The sequence below is a fragment of the Prionailurus bengalensis genome, chromosome D4 (assembly GCF_016509475.1).
Source record: "Prionailurus bengalensis isolate Pbe53 chromosome D4, Fcat_Pben_1.1_paternal_pri, whole genome shotgun sequence".
In the NCBI taxonomy this organism is placed as follows: domain Eukaryota; kingdom Metazoa; phylum Chordata; class Mammalia; order Carnivora; family Felidae; genus Prionailurus; species Prionailurus bengalensis.
This window is the reverse complement of record NC_057359.1, coordinates 90,421,358-90,438,444: the sequence shown is the minus strand read 5'-3', so window position 1 is coordinate 90,438,444 and position 17,087 is coordinate 90,421,358. Positions and strand designations below refer to the sequence as shown.

The window sequence follows — 17,087 nt, the reverse complement described above, 5'->3', positions numbered from 1 at the left end:
GCACTTATCCCCTGGGCTTAAGTCAATCCATGTAGGATTTGGGCTGGGTTTGTTGCATGGGGGGTTTTGTTTGCAGGAGGCTATGAGAGACTCCTTTCCCACTTCATTAACCCTGAGTTGGGGACAGTCTCCCCTCGCCCCCCACCACAGCCAGAGCTGGGGATTTACCAACCCCCATTCACATGCAAAAGAACTCAAAAGCCGAGAGGCTCCTTGACTTAATTAGCTGCTGTGCATTTTGCAAAAACTAGAATAATACCCTCACCGTCCCGGGAAAGAAAGGCAGTGGTGTGAGGGCGTTGGGGCGGGTGGGGGGTGGGAGGTGGGAGGTGGGAGGTGGGGAGGGGGCAGGAAACAGTAGCAGGGTCCCCAGGGGTGGGGGAAGCAGTTTAAACATGCCCCCCACCCCTCCCCCAGGAGGCCGCCCTCTCCCAGAGCGATCCTGTCACAACTGGAGGGGGCTCAGCTTTGCTGGGCCCCAAAACTTCCCAGCCCTGGGCCTGTCCTCTGTCCCGAGTCTGAGCTGCAGGTGGTGGGCGGCAGGGGAGCACCTGCGCCCACCTCCCCAGGGAGGGAACGGCCTCAGGAGGTGACCTTGGCCCTCCGAACGTGAACTGGAGGCCTCGAGTCTGGCTGGAGCCTTAAACCCCCTCCCCTGAGATCCCGGAGCCGCTGGCTGGGGGCACGGGGCAGACGCGGGGATTTGGCTCCCCTCTCTGGGGCTCATCTTGGTGCTCCCTCCCGGGGTAGAGGGGGAAAGATACAGGATTACCGCTGTGGCGTCAGGCTCCCAGCGAAGGCTCGTCGGGTCCTGCCGGCGCGGGGGCCGGAGCCGCCTGGGCTCCCGCAAGCGTCCGGAGCCCGAGCGCGACCGGGGCGCGGGGCGGAGGGGGCCGATGGGGTGGTTGGGGAGGCGGGGGTGGGGGGGAGGAATAGCCTCGGAGCCCATCTGTCGGCCCCGCGCCCAGCGGGCCGGTCACCAGCTGCCGGCGCCCTTGTTGCGGCCAGATGAGCCGGCTCAGCGAGGGCACCGCAGCCCGGCCCGCAGCCGAGCGAGCCCAGGCTCCGACCCCCGCTCCGGCCCCCGGGACCGGCTGGGAGCAAGCTAGGAACCAGATGGAGAGGAAGGGAGTGGGGAGGGGGGCGCGGGGAGCCGCGGGCTCGCCTCACTGTAGACACGGGAAGACTGAGGCTCCGGGTGCGGATGGGGGTTGGGGGGAGGCCCCTGCCCGCGGACCCCCAAACGAGTGCGGCCCCGGGCCCCTGCCCCCGACCACGGCGCCAAGGAAGAGAGGAGGACAAAAAGATTTCCTTGGTGAGGGTGGAAGGAGGCCGGGTCCCGGGAGGGGAAAGTGGTTCTTAAGGAGGGGCGGGAAAGAAGGGCTGAGCGCGGACAGGCGCGTGGTCATTTGTAAGAAGTTTATTTCGACATTTAAAAAAAGAGAGAGAGAACCCGAGGGCCTGCCTGCCCCCGGACGGAGGCTGGAGGTGGGGGCTGGGGGTCGGGGCGGTGGGCAAGCCCCCTTGACCCCTTCCTGCCTCGCCTGGGAGGGAAGAGGGCACAGGCCACAGACTCACTGATTCACGGACACGGTCACGGGCTCATGGGTCACGAATAAATAACTTCATATACACTTTGCACACCGTATGTACAGGTCTGCCGCGGGCCCCGGGCGCTGGGAGGGGGGCTCCACACTCCCCTCCGCCTGGAGGGGTGCGGGGAGAGGGCTGGGTGCACAGCTGGAGCACGGAGGGGGGAGCGGGAGAGAGTGCAGCGTCGGGGTCGCCCCCACCCGCTCCCAAGGAAGGGCGGGGGCGGGGGAGGGGGGGAGCGCCTTGGGGAGCCGGCCGGGGGTGGGGGCCTGTATGTACACCCGGCGAGTGGAGGCGTGGAAGCGGCTCCCTGGTGGCGTGGCCGGGACATAGCACGCCGAGGAGGGTCAGGGAGGCTCAGTCCGGGTCCGGGCCGCCGCAGACTTGGCATCTGGCCCTTCGGGGGACTCCAGGGAGGGCCGGCCAGGGGGCCCCCCGGGGAAGGGGCGTGGAAGCCCCGCGCCCGGGGAGCGGCAGGCGGCAGGGGCCCACGCAGAGCCCCGGGGAGGCGGCCGGGCGCTTCACCGAGGCTGAGCGGCGCGCGGGAGGACGCCGGCCAGCGGGGGCAGCGGCGGGGGCGGCTCGCTGGCGCCCTGGAGTCCGTGGATGAGGATGCGGGGCACCAGAGGTCTCTGCAGGGCGGGCGGCGGCGCGCTGGGCCCGCGGTACAGATACAGGGCGGCGCCGGGATCCAGGTTGGAAACTAGACTCTGCGGGTAGAAATAAGGCGACGGGAACATCCGCTGGAGCGCTGAGTAATTGCCCGCCTCCGCCAGCAGCTCCAACCCGACTGCCGTCTGTCGCTTCCATTTAGTCCTGGGGACCGAAATAAACGCGGACGGCGGGGTCAGGGCTGGGGCGGCCCCAGCCCCCTGCCCCTCGCGAGTGCCCGGCCCAGAGCGCCTGCGGGGAGGCCAAGAGGGATCGCCCGAATTGGTTAATAAATAACATTTGTAATTTGCAAATAGATAATTCGCCCGTGTTCCGCGCATCGGCTCCTTTCATCTTCCACCGGGCCTTCCGTGGTATTAACCCTATTTTACAGATAAGAAAACTGAGGCATGGGCCGTTTAAGAGCTGGTCTCCAAAGAGGTAGAGCCCGGGCTGGCTGACCCCAAAGACCGGATTGTCACCTCACTACACTCTGCTCCGGGGATGCAGGGGCCCCTTGGAGTTGGGTGTTGGGGCTCCAACACTGAGGAAGGCGACCACCAGAGAGAGGATGGTGGGGGCGGGAGCGTGGACCGCAGAAGCTGGTCCGCTAGCCGTGGAGAGGGGCGCGCCGCTGCAAACACCGCGAGGCGCAAGGCGGTGGTGATTCTGACACCCTCTTGGCCACACCGGCTGCCCCCAGATCCGAGGCCTGGGAGGAGCCCCGCAGCAGCGGACTGTGTGGCCCCGAATTCAGAGACCACCAGCTGAGTGTCCTCCGGGGGCTTAGGGGAGGCAAGGAAGTCGAGGCCATGCTGGTTCATTGCCTGAGCTTCAGCCGGGACCCCTGGGTGCACCTGGCCGGCGAGGCTGGCCCAGCCGGCCATGGGCCCACCGAGGCTGGCTCAGCCACACCAACCGCGTTTCCCTCCCTGAATTATTCATCATCATCATAATTGTGTAATTACTGTAACGGGCCTTAATTATTGATGCCCGGAGCAGTAATCGGTATTTATTATTAATGGGGAGACGTGTTCTGAGGCTTGTTTATGGAAAGCACCACTCCAGCCTCCACTGAGTGTGTGAGCGTGAGTGAGGGTGTGTGTGACTGTATGAGCTGTGTCAGTGTGTGTGTGTGAGTGTGTGTGTGTGTGAGTGTTTTCATCCTGTGAATGTATTGTGGAGGGAGGTTAGGAAACGCCAATCTCCCAGTCACCCTGTCCCCAAGGAGCCAGAGCTGGGTCTGTCCCTTCCTTGGGTTTCAGGACGGCAAAAGCTGCGGAGGCCAGAAGAGCCCGCCCCCCCCCCCCAGCCCCACCCCGCCGGGAGAGCTCAGACAGTGCCGGACAGCCACATCAGGGCTCCCCACTAGTTCCTCCCTGCCCCTAAACCCGTTCTGGACACTGAGGCCATCACCCCTCCCCAGGCCTGGCACTCCCACTGGGGGAGCTCAACGGCCCCAATATGGGCTAAGGCTGGCACCCGGGACAGTCATCAGGACGCTGGCGGGTGCGGGCAGGCCTTAGGCCTCTCTGTTGGCCCGTGTGTCTGTCCTCCTGTTCTGGGGCCAGGGGGGTGGGGGGATGCCCGGGCACTGGAGACGAGTCCAGTTCTGGCGCCCTCCCTCACCGTGAACTTGGGGCAAGGCCTTCTCTCCTGGAGGCCTCAGTTTCCTTACTTTTGCTGAATAAGGAAAGCTCGGGGGCCCTCCCACCGTTGCACCGTGGACTGGTGGGTCCCATGGAGGGGCAGTTAGGAAAGGAGGCCCTTTGCGCCCCCCACCCCCACAGCCAGGCCTCACCTGCGGTTCTGGTACCAGGTCTTGACCTGCGTGTCGGTGAGGTTGAGCGAAGCGGCGAGCTCCATGCGGTCCTGCACGCTCAGGTATTTCTGCCGCTCGAAGCTGCGCTCCAGCTGCGCCAGCTGATGGTCGGTGAAGGCCGTGCGGGCCTTGCGCGGCTTCTTCAGGCGCACAGGGGGGCTGTCCCGGGAGCTGGAGATCTCGCGGTCGCCCTCCTCCTTCACTGCGGAGACACAGCGGCGCGTCAGGGCCGGGCCTCGCCGCCTGCCCGCCGGCGCCCTCCCGCCCCAGCCGCCGGCCCCACCGGCCCGCGTAAACGCGGCTCCCGGCCGCCGCGGTCCCGCCGCACTCCAGCGCGTGGGCCCGCGCCAAAGCCGCTCTTAGGCGGGACCTCCGGGGCCCCGAAACCAGGCCGTGAACCCTGGCGGAGGAGGAGGACGGATACCTCCGGGCACAAATGACCCAGAGCGAGGGAGCAGGAGAACTCGATTCGCTCGCTCTCCGCCGCGCTCCCTGGAGGGATAAACGGAATAACCGTGATGGAGCCGAGCGACCGGCTGGAGCCGCGGCGGGGAGAAGGGGAGGGTTTGCAGCGGGTGGGCTGCTTAGGTGCGCGCTCAGGGGTGCGGGTCTGGGCCCCGCAGCTGCACCCCGATCTTCTGGCCGCGTGCGGACCAGGAAGGGAGGACGCTGAGGGCCGGAGTGTGGGGAGAAAAACCCGCGTGGAGAGACAAAAACCTGTTCGGCCCGCCGCGAATCGTTGTCCTAGGAAATAAATTATTGTCCGCACGTCTCGCCTGGCCCTGCCGGACGCGAATCCGTAGCGATCGCTTCCGCCGTCCCTAAGCCACCTACAAACTGCGCGGTGGAGGGCGGAGCGCGGGGCGCCGGAGCCGGGAGCGCGAGGCGCTTGGAAAATTACGCGGCGCGTTCGCCCCTCAGATGCGTGCGTCGCCGTGGTCCGAGTTTCCTTGTCCCTACAACGCCCGCTGTCGTGTGTTTCCGCCCCTCGATCGGGACACCCCGGCAGGGTCTCCCCCGCTCCGAAGGCCCAAGAATGGAACGGACAGGGCGGTTTCTTTTATCCCCCGGGCACCTTGGTTCTGGGTCGATGGCACCGAAAACGCACACTCGGGAGAGCCAACTCTGTGATCTCCCTGCTTCTCTCCCTAAAGTGACCCTACAACCCAAAGACCATGTCCCCCAGACTGGCTGCGCCAGCTGGGGCTTCCCCCTCGTTTTCGCTGTTTTCTTTTATGGTGAGTTTCATTGTGCGTGGCGTTTGCAGTGACAGGGTTCAGCTGAATGCAAGTTGATTTCTCTCTGTAGGAAACAATAATCCGGTTAATTGAGCCACTAGGGAGGGAGACTTTTCAACCGGAAAGGCAGAGGTTCTGGGCCGGGGAGGGCCCGGGCCCCGGGTACTGGAAGGGAGGCAGGCAGGCAAGCAGGGAGAGCGACTGGCTCCGGAGAAACCCGGCTGTTGCCTCCCTCCCTCCGGCCTCCACCAGACTCCTTGCCCCCCCCCCGCCCCTGAGTTGAGGCCACCCTGGGACATGGCCACCTCAGGAGGTGCGTTGGGGTGGGCGAAATGTGGGTTCTGTCTGTGCCCGAAGGTAAAGTTGAAACAAATATGAGGAAACAATTATTCAAATCTCAAAATCGAAATCGTGGAAACCTTACTTTTTGATGGAAATGCCCGGACTAAGAAAATCCCCAACTTCTTGGGGCTGAGGTGGGGTGTGTGTGTGGGGGGGGGTTGTTGAATTTGTGATGTCAGGAAGAACGGGGTGGATACACGGGCTTTCCTCTAATCCCTCTTTGGCACCGGCTGGAGCCTTTGGGTCCGCACTCTGTGCCTCTCAGCCTCAGCCTCCAGAACAGTCTCAGCCCAATGGGACCCCGAACTCTTGGTCTGGAAGCCGCATCTCAGTGCCCCAGAATTCCAGGCCCACCGACCCAGCCTACTCGGAGCAAGGCGCGGGCTTGATTTCTCCACGGACATTGGCTCCAACAGGCAGGACCTAGCGGCAGACCGCCTTACTTCAAAGCCTGGTCTCAGTTCCTTTCAGCGTGATGTTTGAGGAGCCTTTGATGCCGAAAACTCAGGATGGAACAGACCTTCCCTCTGTACCCTTCTTGGAAGAAATTATTCTCAGCATGGAAGGTGGATGGTAGTTGAATTGTTTAGATGCCCAGCCCGGCTGGCTTGTGTGCTCGGTGTGTGCGTCTCTCTCTCAGCAAGGTTTCCCAACGCGGGCCCTGAAAAACTCACCTCCACGTTGGAGAACCGCTCCAGACATTGTCTTAGAGCATGTTTCCACTTTCTTGTTCACCCTGGAGCTTTGTAAGTGCAAAGACAGCAGTGCCTGGGGTGGGGGGTGGGGGTGGGGGTGGGCAGGGGTGCGGGAGAACTTCACCCCCCCTCCTCTGCTCCAAACCTATTTAAGTGATACGTGGATAGCCGGCCCTCATCGCCTCCCTGATCAGATATCATCGGGGACAGGAGAAGAAAATTGATATTCCAATTATCTTAAACGAAATCTCAAAATCCCACCTACAGGCAGCGATATAAAAGGAGCCAAGAGCCAAGCTGTCCTTGACCCCCACCAGCAGCAGGATTCTTGCCCCTTACTCTAACCATAAAGCTGGGGTGTTGTTGGGAATTATTTTTTTGTTGTTGGGAATTATAAATAATAAACTACCATGTTATAAATATATATTTACGTTGCCTACCTCCCCCCCCCCACCTCCTGTCTTTCTCCCAGGCAAGTTTTCTTTGCCTCTCTTAAACGGGCCCCAGGGGGAGGGGCAAGGGTCACTGGGCCACATGCCTCTGACCTCCTTTCTGGGTTCTCCAGCCCAACCAGCCCTTTTTCTAGGCATAGGCTGGCCCCGGGGAAGCTGAAGGAGACTGGGCAGTTTCTGTGAGGAAGTGGGGGGGGCAGTGGGATGTGGAGTCAGGCCCCAAATGGGTTTTGGTTTGTGATCAGGGCTCGTCCAGAAATGAATTCTTAGTTGGGAAGAGAGTGCTCAATGAGCTTCCCTTAAATTCATATCAAGACCGAGTACAAATCAGGTACAGCAGGTGCAGGGCTCCTCATACAATAAAGAGGTTGCTTTTATTAGGGAAGGTTTGTCTCACGAAAAGGTTCCCAGAATTGATCGTAAGACTGAAGGAGCCCCACCAGACTCTAGTTTTCTGCTGGATGGGGGACACAGGGCTTTCTCCCTTGACACTCTGAGACTCCTTCCCCTCCTGCCTTCTGACCTCTTCCTAGAAAGAATTTTGCACCCCTGGCCTCACCAAGGTGGTGGCTGGGGGGTGAGAAACAAAATTAGGAGCTCTTTCCTTTCTTTCGTCTTTCTTCCCTTCCTTCCCTCTTTCCTCTTAATCCCAATCTCCACTTCCCGGTCAAGAGGGGACGTAAAAGAACCCACGACAACAAAAAAAGATTCGCAGAAGGTAAAAAGGCGAGCAAAGGGGCCCCAACCCCAATAGAGGGGAAGTGGGGCTGGTCACTTGGGAGTCTCTGGGTCCCATACACAACCTGAAGTTGGATGCACTTGAAATCAAATTCAGTGAGAACCATGGGGGTGGGCGCAGGGTCCTCCCCTCTCGACCAGACAGACCTCTGAACCCCCCAGCCACCCGGCTGCTGTTTCTACTTTGAAGTGAGCCTTTCTTTTGCATGATTCCCAGGGCCCACATCACCTTGGGCCCGGTGGGAGGGGAACTCAGTTTCCCGCCTGGAAGTTCAGATTAAAGGGGGAAAATGCTGATTGTTCTTAAGGCTCCACCTGAAATGTCCTGCCAGGTTTTCATTCTTATAAAAGGCTGTTCAAACAGAACCCTTTGGATTTGCCATTGCTTCGGCAAGATTTTTTTTCCCAGAGAACCGCTAGCCTGAGAGGAACCTGTTCCCGCCCGCCAGTGCCGCTGGAAAAGTGGTCCCAGGTGAAGTTTAGAAAGTTGGTTTTGTGCATTTTGCAGACTCTCTCCTGGGGCACACAGTATCCCTCTTCTGCTTTCTCCGCCCGACTCTTTTTGCTCAAAGGCATAGCCATGGGGCCAGCTCAAAGGTTCAGACAAGACCAAAAGGTTCAGCCTGAGCCCCGGGGAACTCCAAGTGAGCACGTACATGTCCCTGTGCGTGTTTAGAAATACAGCAGTTCTTAGAAATGTAGCATGCCACCCCCCAAGGTTTCTCCTCCCGCTTTCTTACCTTTATACTCAGAGTCCGATGAGGCGTTGCTGCCACTTTTGTCCAGCTTGTCTCTAAAGTCCTCCCCAGCCTTGGCCACAAGACGGCCCCCAGGCTCAGGGGCGGCCGGCTGCCCGCTGCTAGAGTAGGGTGCACAGGCCGCTAGTGGTTTGCAGTCGGCAAGGATGTCCCTGATCAGAAAGGAGGAGGTCACGGTGCGCGACTGGGCTGGGGCCGAGAGCTGCCCAGGCTGCAGGTGAGAGTCCAAACCTGGGCCTGATGCCCCGCCAGGCCGCGGGGTGCCCGTCTCCAGACAGTCCCTTCCTGGTGAGGCTGGTGAAGAGCAGTCGCTGCTGCTCTCCGAGCGCGGACTCAGCTCCAGGGGCGAGCGGCAGTCCCCAAGCAAGGGGTCCCCCTTGGGAAGGGCGGGGCTGGCCGCACGGTGGGAGAGAATGGAGTCGATCCCAAAGCCATTGGAGCCTTCCATAGCCAAGCTGCGACCTGTCCTCCCCAAAAGCTCCCCACCCACCCCCAACCCCAGCCACCGCTGCCCCTGCCCCTAGCTGCGGGCTGGCATGGGGAAGGCGGGCAGGGAGCCTGCGGGCACCTTGGACGGAGTTCAGCCTTGGGGGAGCCGGGGAGCTCTGGGCCAACCTCCTCTGCGCATTAGATCCAAAAGGGCTCAGCGCGTCTTCTGCAGCATCGCGCCGAGCTGCCGAGCCGAGGGGGGGTGGTGGGAGTGTCAGGGAGGAATGGGAGGGAGGGTGCGCCAAGTTGGGGAGAGCAAAGGGGGAGATGGACGGCCTGAGCGCCCCTTTGGCACAGAAGAGATGCGAGGATGTTGGAATCTAAATAAAGAACGGCGTAAAAAAAAAGATCCAAACCGCACGCTTCCTCCAGGCTAGCAGTGGCCGAGGGCAGCGGGGTCAGAAGCGCGGATAGCTGCGGAGCCGCGCTACCAGCCGGCGGAACGGAGCGCACCTGGAGGTGTCAGCACCGCGGATAGCGGCGGCGGCGGCGGCCCGCGGCGCATGACGCTCCACCTGCCCAGGGAGGTCCTGTCGCCGCGCTCCCTCCGCTCCGGGGGCCCGTCAGCACCGAGGACAGCGCCTCCGGTTCCGCGGTTGCAGCTCTCAGCGCGTCCTCCGCGCGCGCCTTCGCCTCCCCCCCTTCCTTTAAAAAATGAACTTGTGTCACTTTTACTTTGGGGCTGGGGTTTTTTTTTTTGTTTCTTTTTTTTTTTCGTTGTGTTGTGTTTTTTTTTTTTTTTAAAGGGGACTCGCCCACGTGTCCCCGGAGTGATGACGCTGATTGGCTCCGGCCGATTTTGGGGGTGATGTCACGGCTCCGCAAGCCGCTGCCCGATTCCCTTTCAGTTTGATTAAAAGAGACACTGAATTAATTACAGCACAGACCCAACTGTTTACCGGCGATTTCCACACGGTTTGCTTTCATTAGGCCGGTGATGAGGCTCCTAATGAGGGTGATTAGCCGAGGGGGGCACGGGCTGGCGGGGAGGGGTCCGAAGCCGGCTGCCGCTGCCGGTGGGTCGGGATGGGAGGTTTTTTAAAGTTTTCCCCTACCCTCTTCTACAGTTATTCAAATTACTCGTCCGTGGGGCTGTCAGAGATCCTTTCTCCACAACCACCCCCCCCCAACGGCCCGCGTTTTTCTTCCTCCAGAGAGAGAAAGGGACTAAACCCAGTAGAGAAGGAAGTGTGTGTGTGTGTGTGTGTGTGTGTGTGTAAGCCCTAATCTGGTGTGGGGAAGAGATTTCGGTTTAAGACACATTGTTTCGGGGCGCTTCCGTTGGGCTCTAGATGTTTCCCGCCTAGGACTTTTGCAGCCCTCTGTCTGCTCTCTTTGGACCCCGCGGGCCTGGCAGGGCTTTGGGAAAGCCTGGTGTCAGCCCGGAAACGGGGCGGCAGGATGGTTTCGTTGCGGGGCGAGAGCGGAGAACGTGGGAAGATCCTGCCTGGGACATCGAAGACCCCGAGAAATGTGTGTGGCCCCAGGGAAGCAGCGCCCCGAGCGAAGAAGGCAGGGACCCCGACCCGGCCCGGTGTCCCGGGGGCACCCACCGGCTGTTTTTGTGCCTCCTAACAAGGACGCGAAAGAGCTTCCCAGGGCGAGTGTAGACGTCTGCAAACGGCTTCTTTACTCCGCGCGCAGCTGGAGCTTGCCCCGGGATGTGTTTTCAAGGCAGCGCTGGAAACACTGTCTTTTCATTGTGAATAACGCGCCCCCTCGCCCTCCCCACTGCCCCAGCCGCGGTGCTCCAGTTAGGCGCCCTTCAGGGGTTGGTCTCCGGTGTCGGGGCCCAGGGCGGCGGGCAGATCTGAAGGGCGTGTGGGGCCTGGGTCCCCTTGGCACGGCCCCAGGGACCGCGACCCGGGTCTGTGGTCGAGGGCGGAGAGAGCCGAGCTGGCGCGCCTGCAGCCGGCCCCGCGGGCCCGAGGCGCCCTTCGCCAGCTCCGCGCCGGGAGCCCGGCCTTCCCCGCGGGCCTGCGAACGGCCGTTTCCCCGTCCCCATGGGCCCCTGGAAATCTACCCGGACCCGCGTCGGAGACCGCGGGGGAGCAGCGAGGCCCCCGCATCCCCCCCAAACCCGAGACTCGGCCCGTGGGAGCCCCGCGCGGCCCGGCGAGCAGAAACTTTCTTCTTCCTCCAGCGAGGTTGGCGGTGGCCTCACGCCTGGCTCCCCGCGCTCTCCCCCTGCGCCCGCCGGCAGATTGGAAGCGGCCTCGCCGCCGGCCGGGCTGGGAGCGAAGACGGGCGGCTCCCCGGGGACCGCGGGCCCCGCTCGGCTGCAAGCTGTCGGGGAGGCGGGAGGGCGGGCGCCGAGGGGCCTCGAGCAGACAGGCCCCCCGCCCCGGCTGGGCCGCGGTTGCAGTGGGCGCCTCCCCGCCGCAGGCCGGCCGGCAGGTCGTTCATTTTCGTTAGGTGGATTGGGAGGGGGACATAAATCACAAGGGCCCGGCAGCCCCCACCTTGGGCCTGGTTCCTGCTCTGGGCGCCTCTGGAGGCTTTTCCACTCCACTCTCTCACCCCACCCCTGCTCTTGGGGCCTAGCGGCTGCATCTCCGGAGCAACCCCACCCCCAACGGGTACTCAAGGTCTCAACTAGGTCAACAGGATCCCCCACCCTGGGCTTCTTAGAGGGTCAGGCTGCTCCCCAAGGCCCCGATTCATGGACCCCACCAGGTCACGAGAAAAACACTGTCCTGCTCTGGCCCACAGGTGGGTCTTGAGCGCCCCTGCCCTGGGCGGATCTGCGTCTGGCAGAGCACGGTCCTTTTCTGGCCTCCTGGTCTCAGGCTGGGGTTTGGATCCCGCACCCGGCGAAAACCAAGCCACCGCGAAGCCTTCAGTAGCGCTGCAGGATGTGAGGTGTGCGTGTGCGGAAAGAAAACCTTTTACAGTTGAAAAGAACAGCAGGAACCCCAACTTCCTACAGCCCTGGCGGGCTTCTCAGCACTCCTTGGAGCCCAAGAATAGTTAGCAAGTTGTTAGGGTACCATCATTAGTGTTGAATTATCACGGTCTCTTCTAATATAGAACACGGTAGGCAATTTATTTCATTTGGAATTTCGTCTGACATTCAGCATCTCTCATTAATCTCATTTTATTCCTATCTGGCTGTTTCCAGCTCCACCACCAGGCCTCCCCCTGTCTCTTTGCCCCATCCCCTCTCTGGCTCTTGCGTGGAGGCCTGTCCAGAGCCCCAGAGGCTTGTGTGTGCTCCCCTGAGCTCTTGGTTAGCTGGGAAGGCACCCAGGAATTGGCATTTGCCTAAGCTTCCCGGGGGAGGGGGGTTCCTGGGGGGATATAAGGGCTTTGAGGTCCAGCAAAGCTGAGTGTGGACCATAACAAGTGACTTAATATCTGGACCATAACAAGTGACTTAATATCCCAAAGCTCCCTTTATATAGCAGGAAGCAGACCTCTCTCCCTCTCCCCAGCCCAGTCCCCTGCCCTTGGCTGTCTTGGCTCCCCTCCCCCAGGAGGGAGACGGCCTGGTGGAGGGGCAGGGGGGCTTCAAGGGAAGTAAAGCGAGGGAGCGTGACAAGGGCACCTTCTCAATGGAGCTCCCAGGACCACTCCGTCTAAACCAAGGGCTGGAGCTGCTACTCCAGCACCCAGACTCCCTTTTCTGGATTCCAAACCCACCTCCCCACCCTCCCCAACTCATGCTCTGTCTCTGTCTCTCTCAAAAATAAATAAACATTAAAAAAAAAGTTTATTTATTTTTGAGAGAGACAGAGCATGAGCCGGGGAGGGGCAGAGAGAGAGAGGGAGACACAGGATCCGAAGCAGGCTCCAGGCTCGGAGCGGTCAGCACAGAGCCCGACGCGGGGCTCGGTCCCACGGACCGTGAGACGGTGACCTGAGCCGAAGTCGGCCGCTTCACCGACGGAGCCACCCAGGCACCCCTGAGGTTGCTTTAAAAAACAAACAAACAAAACCAACTTCAGCCCCCGCTTGGACCCAGGTCCCAATCCACTTTTCCACAGACAGATACCCACCGAGAAGGAGCTGTCACTCTTCTCCAGGGGCAGGAAGGACATCATCGGAGCAGACCAGTCTTCAGAAGACCTGAGCCCTGGCCCCGCCCTTACTCTGGACAGAGCATCTCTCTTGCCTGGACCTCAGCTTTCCTTTTGATACAAAGACGTTAAACATCGGAGGTTTGTAGTGAGGGTCACAGGTGGAAGAGGCCCTTGGATGGCAATGAAGCGGCCCGCTTATAGAATCTGCATCCTGCTTCACCTGGAGCTCTTGGCTTGGGTTTGGCCTTGGGTCAGGGATGGGCCTGATTGCTTCTGGGCCTCCGGCTGGGCCACGGTTCTTACCAACTCCTTCTTCCCAGCTTCACCTCTCTCTCCACTGAATGCTACCCGCCCCCAGCATGGAGGAGGGATTGTCCTGGCCACACACGGGCCAGATGTGCCCAAAGTTTGCTGAGAATGATCCTCAGGTCTTCTCGGCTCACAAAGAATTGTGACTTGAATGCCACTCAAGGTTCTGGGTAACTGGGGCTAAGGGCAGGACAGTGTGGCCTGGGAGTAAAAAAAAAAAAATATGGCATCAGGGGCGCCTGGGTGGCTCTGTTGGTTAGGTATCCGACTCTTGATTTCAGCTCAGGTCATGATCTCTCAGTTTGTGGGTTCAAGCCCCGCATAGGGCTCTGTGCTGACAGTGTGGATCCTGCTTGGGATCCTCTTTCTTCCTCTCTCTCTGCCCCTCCCCTGCGCTAGCTCACACATGTTCTCTCAAAAATAAGTAAGTAAACTTAAAAAAAAAAAAAAAAGGAAGGGTTCAAAAAAAGATTGCACTAAAGTATTGTTTGTCTTGGTTCCTGAATTGGGGGGCAGTCCTGTAAATTTTGTGCCTTAGGCAAGGGCCTTATCTGCCTTAGTCCCAGCCGTGGTCCGCGGTCCCAGCCCTGTGCTGTAACCTTGAGCACCTTCGGAGCCGTGTTTTTTTCGGCTGTGAGATGAGGACGATGTTGGCCACTTTACGTGGTCTTCACGAAGGCTCCGCCCTGGGCTCTGATCCTGGAGAACAGCGGTGATGCAATTCGTGGTCCCAACCACAACCAGAGACTTTTCTCCGGCAGGTTATATTGTCTCGCTAGCCCCCACCGCAGAGATCAGGTCCCCTCTTTGCCCAGGGCCTTCCAACTAAAACCTGTCTTTAATGTGGAGTGGGCACGGGACCTGGATGATATAGGCCAGGCCCGGATGCTAATAGCTCTCTGCTCTGCAAACAGATGGGTTGGACAAGGATTTGGGCAATTTGCGGGCCGTCAAGGTCACGCTGTTCTCAACCGTTTGTGTTGGTTTAGCTCAAAACCCCATGGAGCTCCTGAAACCAGAAAGAGAACATATTCTCTATCTTCCTCTCTTCCTCCTCCCCTCCCTCCCACCTTTGTACCCTCTCCGCTTTTTCTTTCCTTTCCTCCCTCCCTCCCTCCCTTCCTTTTATCCTTTTGAGCATTCACTCTGGCCTGTGCACCATGCTGGAGGCTGGCGATGCCATGGGGAATGTGACAGAAAGGCCCCGACTCATGGATCCAACAAGATCAATGGTGCCCGTCAACCCAGGCTTCTTTTCATAGATAATTTCTCATCTGTGGATTCAAATTTAAAAGTTACCGGGGCACCTGGGTGGCTCAGTTGGTGAAGCGTCCGACTTCAGCTCAGGTCATGATCTTGAGGTCTGTGGGTTCGAGCCCTGCGTCGGGCTCTGTGCTGACAGCTTAGAGCCTGGAGCCTGCTTCGGGTTCTGTGTCTCCCTGTCTCTGCCCCTCCTCTGCTCTCGCTCTCTCTCTCTCTCTCAAAAATAAATAAACATTGAAACAAATCTAAAATTTACCTGCATTCAGTCCTAGGAACCTGTGTAAAAAGCCAACCTAGTTTCCTCCCTTCCTTCCTTCCTTCCTTCTTTCTCTCTGTCTTTCTTTCTTCCTTTCATGATTTCAAGCATCAAAGCATTTCCCAAGTACAAAAGAAACGCAGCAAAAAGATTGTTTTGGTCCAGAAAGCCCAATGTGAGAGAAGGTAGCTGTTTGGAAACAGACCTGTCTGGCTTCAGTGAGGTTCACTTGGGCACCTGCACGGCTGGTCTGCTTGCTGCCATGGAGATGTGCCTTCCCTAGACCCCAAACCTGTGATTTCTAAACCAGCACCAGTTGAGGCGCTGGGATGGGTGAACCAAAAAGCCAAACCATCTCTGTCTAGATCCCGGGGCCAACCCTGGAGACTGGGTTTAGATCTACGACCCACCAGTATGGCTTCCTCCGCAGGCTTCTGGCCACCCCTTGCCAGACAGGAGCAGAAATCACCATTGGCTCACTGCCCCCAGCCCTGATGAAAATGCCGCACAACAGACTCCAGAACCCCATCTCTTTTCCTCTGGCCAAGGAAACAATGGATCTAGTTCTATGTCGGAGACTAGACGGAGAGGGAGAGGGAGAGGGAGGGGCGAGAGGAGAGAGTGAATGAGCCTTGGGCTCTGGTTTGAAAATCCGGAAGTGGGGGCACCTGGGTGTCTCAGTCGGTTGAGCATCCGGCTCTCCATTTCAGCTCAGATCATGATCTCATGGTTCATGGGTTCGAGCCCCACATTGGGCTCTGTGCTGAGCCTGGAGCCTGCTTGGGCTTCTAGCTCTTTCCCTGTCTCTCTCTGCTCCTTCCCCGCTAGCTCTCTCTCTCTCAAAAATAAACTTAAAAGAAAAATCTGGACGTAGACTGGAGGCCGTCTACGAAAAGAAAAGCTGACCAGCCACCCAGGAGGTCTGTCCCCATGCTACCTTGGCTGCTAAGTCACTCTGCAACCCTCCAGTCTTCTCGGGCCGGACTGGATGCTTGCTCAAGCCCTTCCCTGTTCACGAGTCCTGTTTCCAGAGTCCCCATCTCAACACCCCACGCCTGCACTCGCTCCCCTTTTTGCCGAGTGATCATCGGCACAGACACGGCCCCCTCCCACCTCAGAGGGCACTTCAGGGCATTTCCGGCTGACCAGGTGAGGGTCCAGCTGCTAAGGACTAAGCTAAGCTAAGCTCTCCCCATTTCCGCCCGTCTCGGAGAAGTCGTTTTAGGGGCACGCTCTGGGCCATGTGGTGGACTGGCCACTGGCCTGGGGCTCGCTCACTGACTGCCCCCAGGCCTCCTTGGACATCTGCTTTGGGGAAGTCAAGGCCCCTCCTGGCTGGAACCTTCAGGGACTGGACCCTGGGTCTTGAAGGGCAGACACAGCAACCCCAGTTGTGCTGGGCCCCTGCCCCCACCCCCGCAGCCAGGGTCCAATGCAAGCAGCACAAGTGTTTGGGGGACGCAACGAGATACCCAAGACAGATGAAGCAGACCGGAATCTGACCCGGGGCTCGGTGTGGGCACGAATAATTAATGAGGAGGGAAGGACGGAGCTGGGGGAGGGCGGTGGGGAGGGAAGGGCCAGGGACTTCCGCGGTCTCCACTCGGGCCTGCCAGCGGGTGGCGCTGTAGGACAAGGAGCCGAGACACCCTCGGCGGCGAGCCGCTCAGGCCTGGGTGGGGAGCTCCCAGAAGCTGGGACCTCCAGGACAGGACAGGGGGAGCCGCTCCCAGGGCACCTGTCACAGCCCCAGAAAGTCTCCCAGCACGGCGCGGCCCACCCTGCTGGGGCATGACGTGATCGCATAAGCGAAAAGAGACGTCCGCTAGCTTTTTCTGGCCAACTCCGTACTTCCCCTTGGCCCGGGTCCTTGGAAAGAAAAGCAGGCCTGGAGGGGCCACATCCGGGCATCTCTCTGTTTGCCACAGCTGAGCTTGCCCCGCCCGGCCTTCCGCGGACAGAACCTAATTTTCGGGCCCTTCCGGAAATTCTGCGTCCTGATGCCCCCCCCCTTCCTCTTTCTGTAGGGGGCATGAGCAAAACAGTGGGTTCAGTTCAAAATACCTTCACCTTCCTGATGTACCTGGACACAAAGGCTTTTTGTTCCTTTGAAAGCACACTCTCGTCCCTCAATTGCTGATAGGATTCCAGCTGCCCCTTTCACTGTGATTTATTTATTTATTAAAAAAAATTTTTTTTAACGGTTATTTTTGAGACAGAGAACGAACACAAGCGGGGGAGGGACAGAGAGAGAGGGAGACCCAGAATCCGAAGCAGGCTCCAGGCTCTGAGCTGTCAGTGCAGAACCCGATGCGGGGCTCCAACCCACGAACTATGAGATCATGGCCCGAGCTGAAGTCTGATGCTTAACCAACTGAGTCCCTCAGGCGCCCCTGTGCTTTAGTAATAAGATAATTCACATTAATCTATTGCTTAAAAGTGTCAGACTTAAAAGTTAG

General features: G+C 59.6%; 1 protein-coding gene across 1 annotated transcript; it reads right to left on the bottom strand.

Moving 5' to 3' along the window:
- Nucleotides 1-1,405: 1,405 nt before the first annotated feature.
- BARHL1 (BarH like homeobox 1) lies at nt 1,406-8,754 on the bottom strand. Its single transcript, XM_043565764.1, has 3 exons — nt 8,272-8,754; nt 4,046-4,268; nt 1,406-2,409 (listed from the first exon to the last, which is right to left on the bottom strand). The coding sequence occupies exons 1-3, from the start codon at nt 8,735-8,737 to the stop codon at nt 2,115-2,117; spliced, it is 984 nt and encodes a 327-aa protein (XP_043421699.1). The 5' UTR covers nt 8,738-8,754; the 3' UTR covers nt 1,406-2,114.
- Between the last annotated feature and the right edge of the window lie 8,333 nt (nt 8,755-17,087).

Coding starts and splice junctions, on each gene's coding strand:
- BARHL1 (XM_043565764.1), bottom strand. CDS start 8,737: ATGGAAGGCTCCAATGGCTTTGGGATCGACTCCATTCTCTCCCACCGT. Junction 4,269..8,271: donor ATCGGACTCTGAGTATAAAG/GTAAGAAAGCGG, acceptor GTGTCTCCGCAG/TGAAGGAGGAGGGCGACCGC. Junction 2,410..4,045: donor ACCTGGTACCAGAACCGCAG/GTGAGGCCTGGC, acceptor TTCGGTCCCCAG/GACTAAATGGAAGCGACAGA.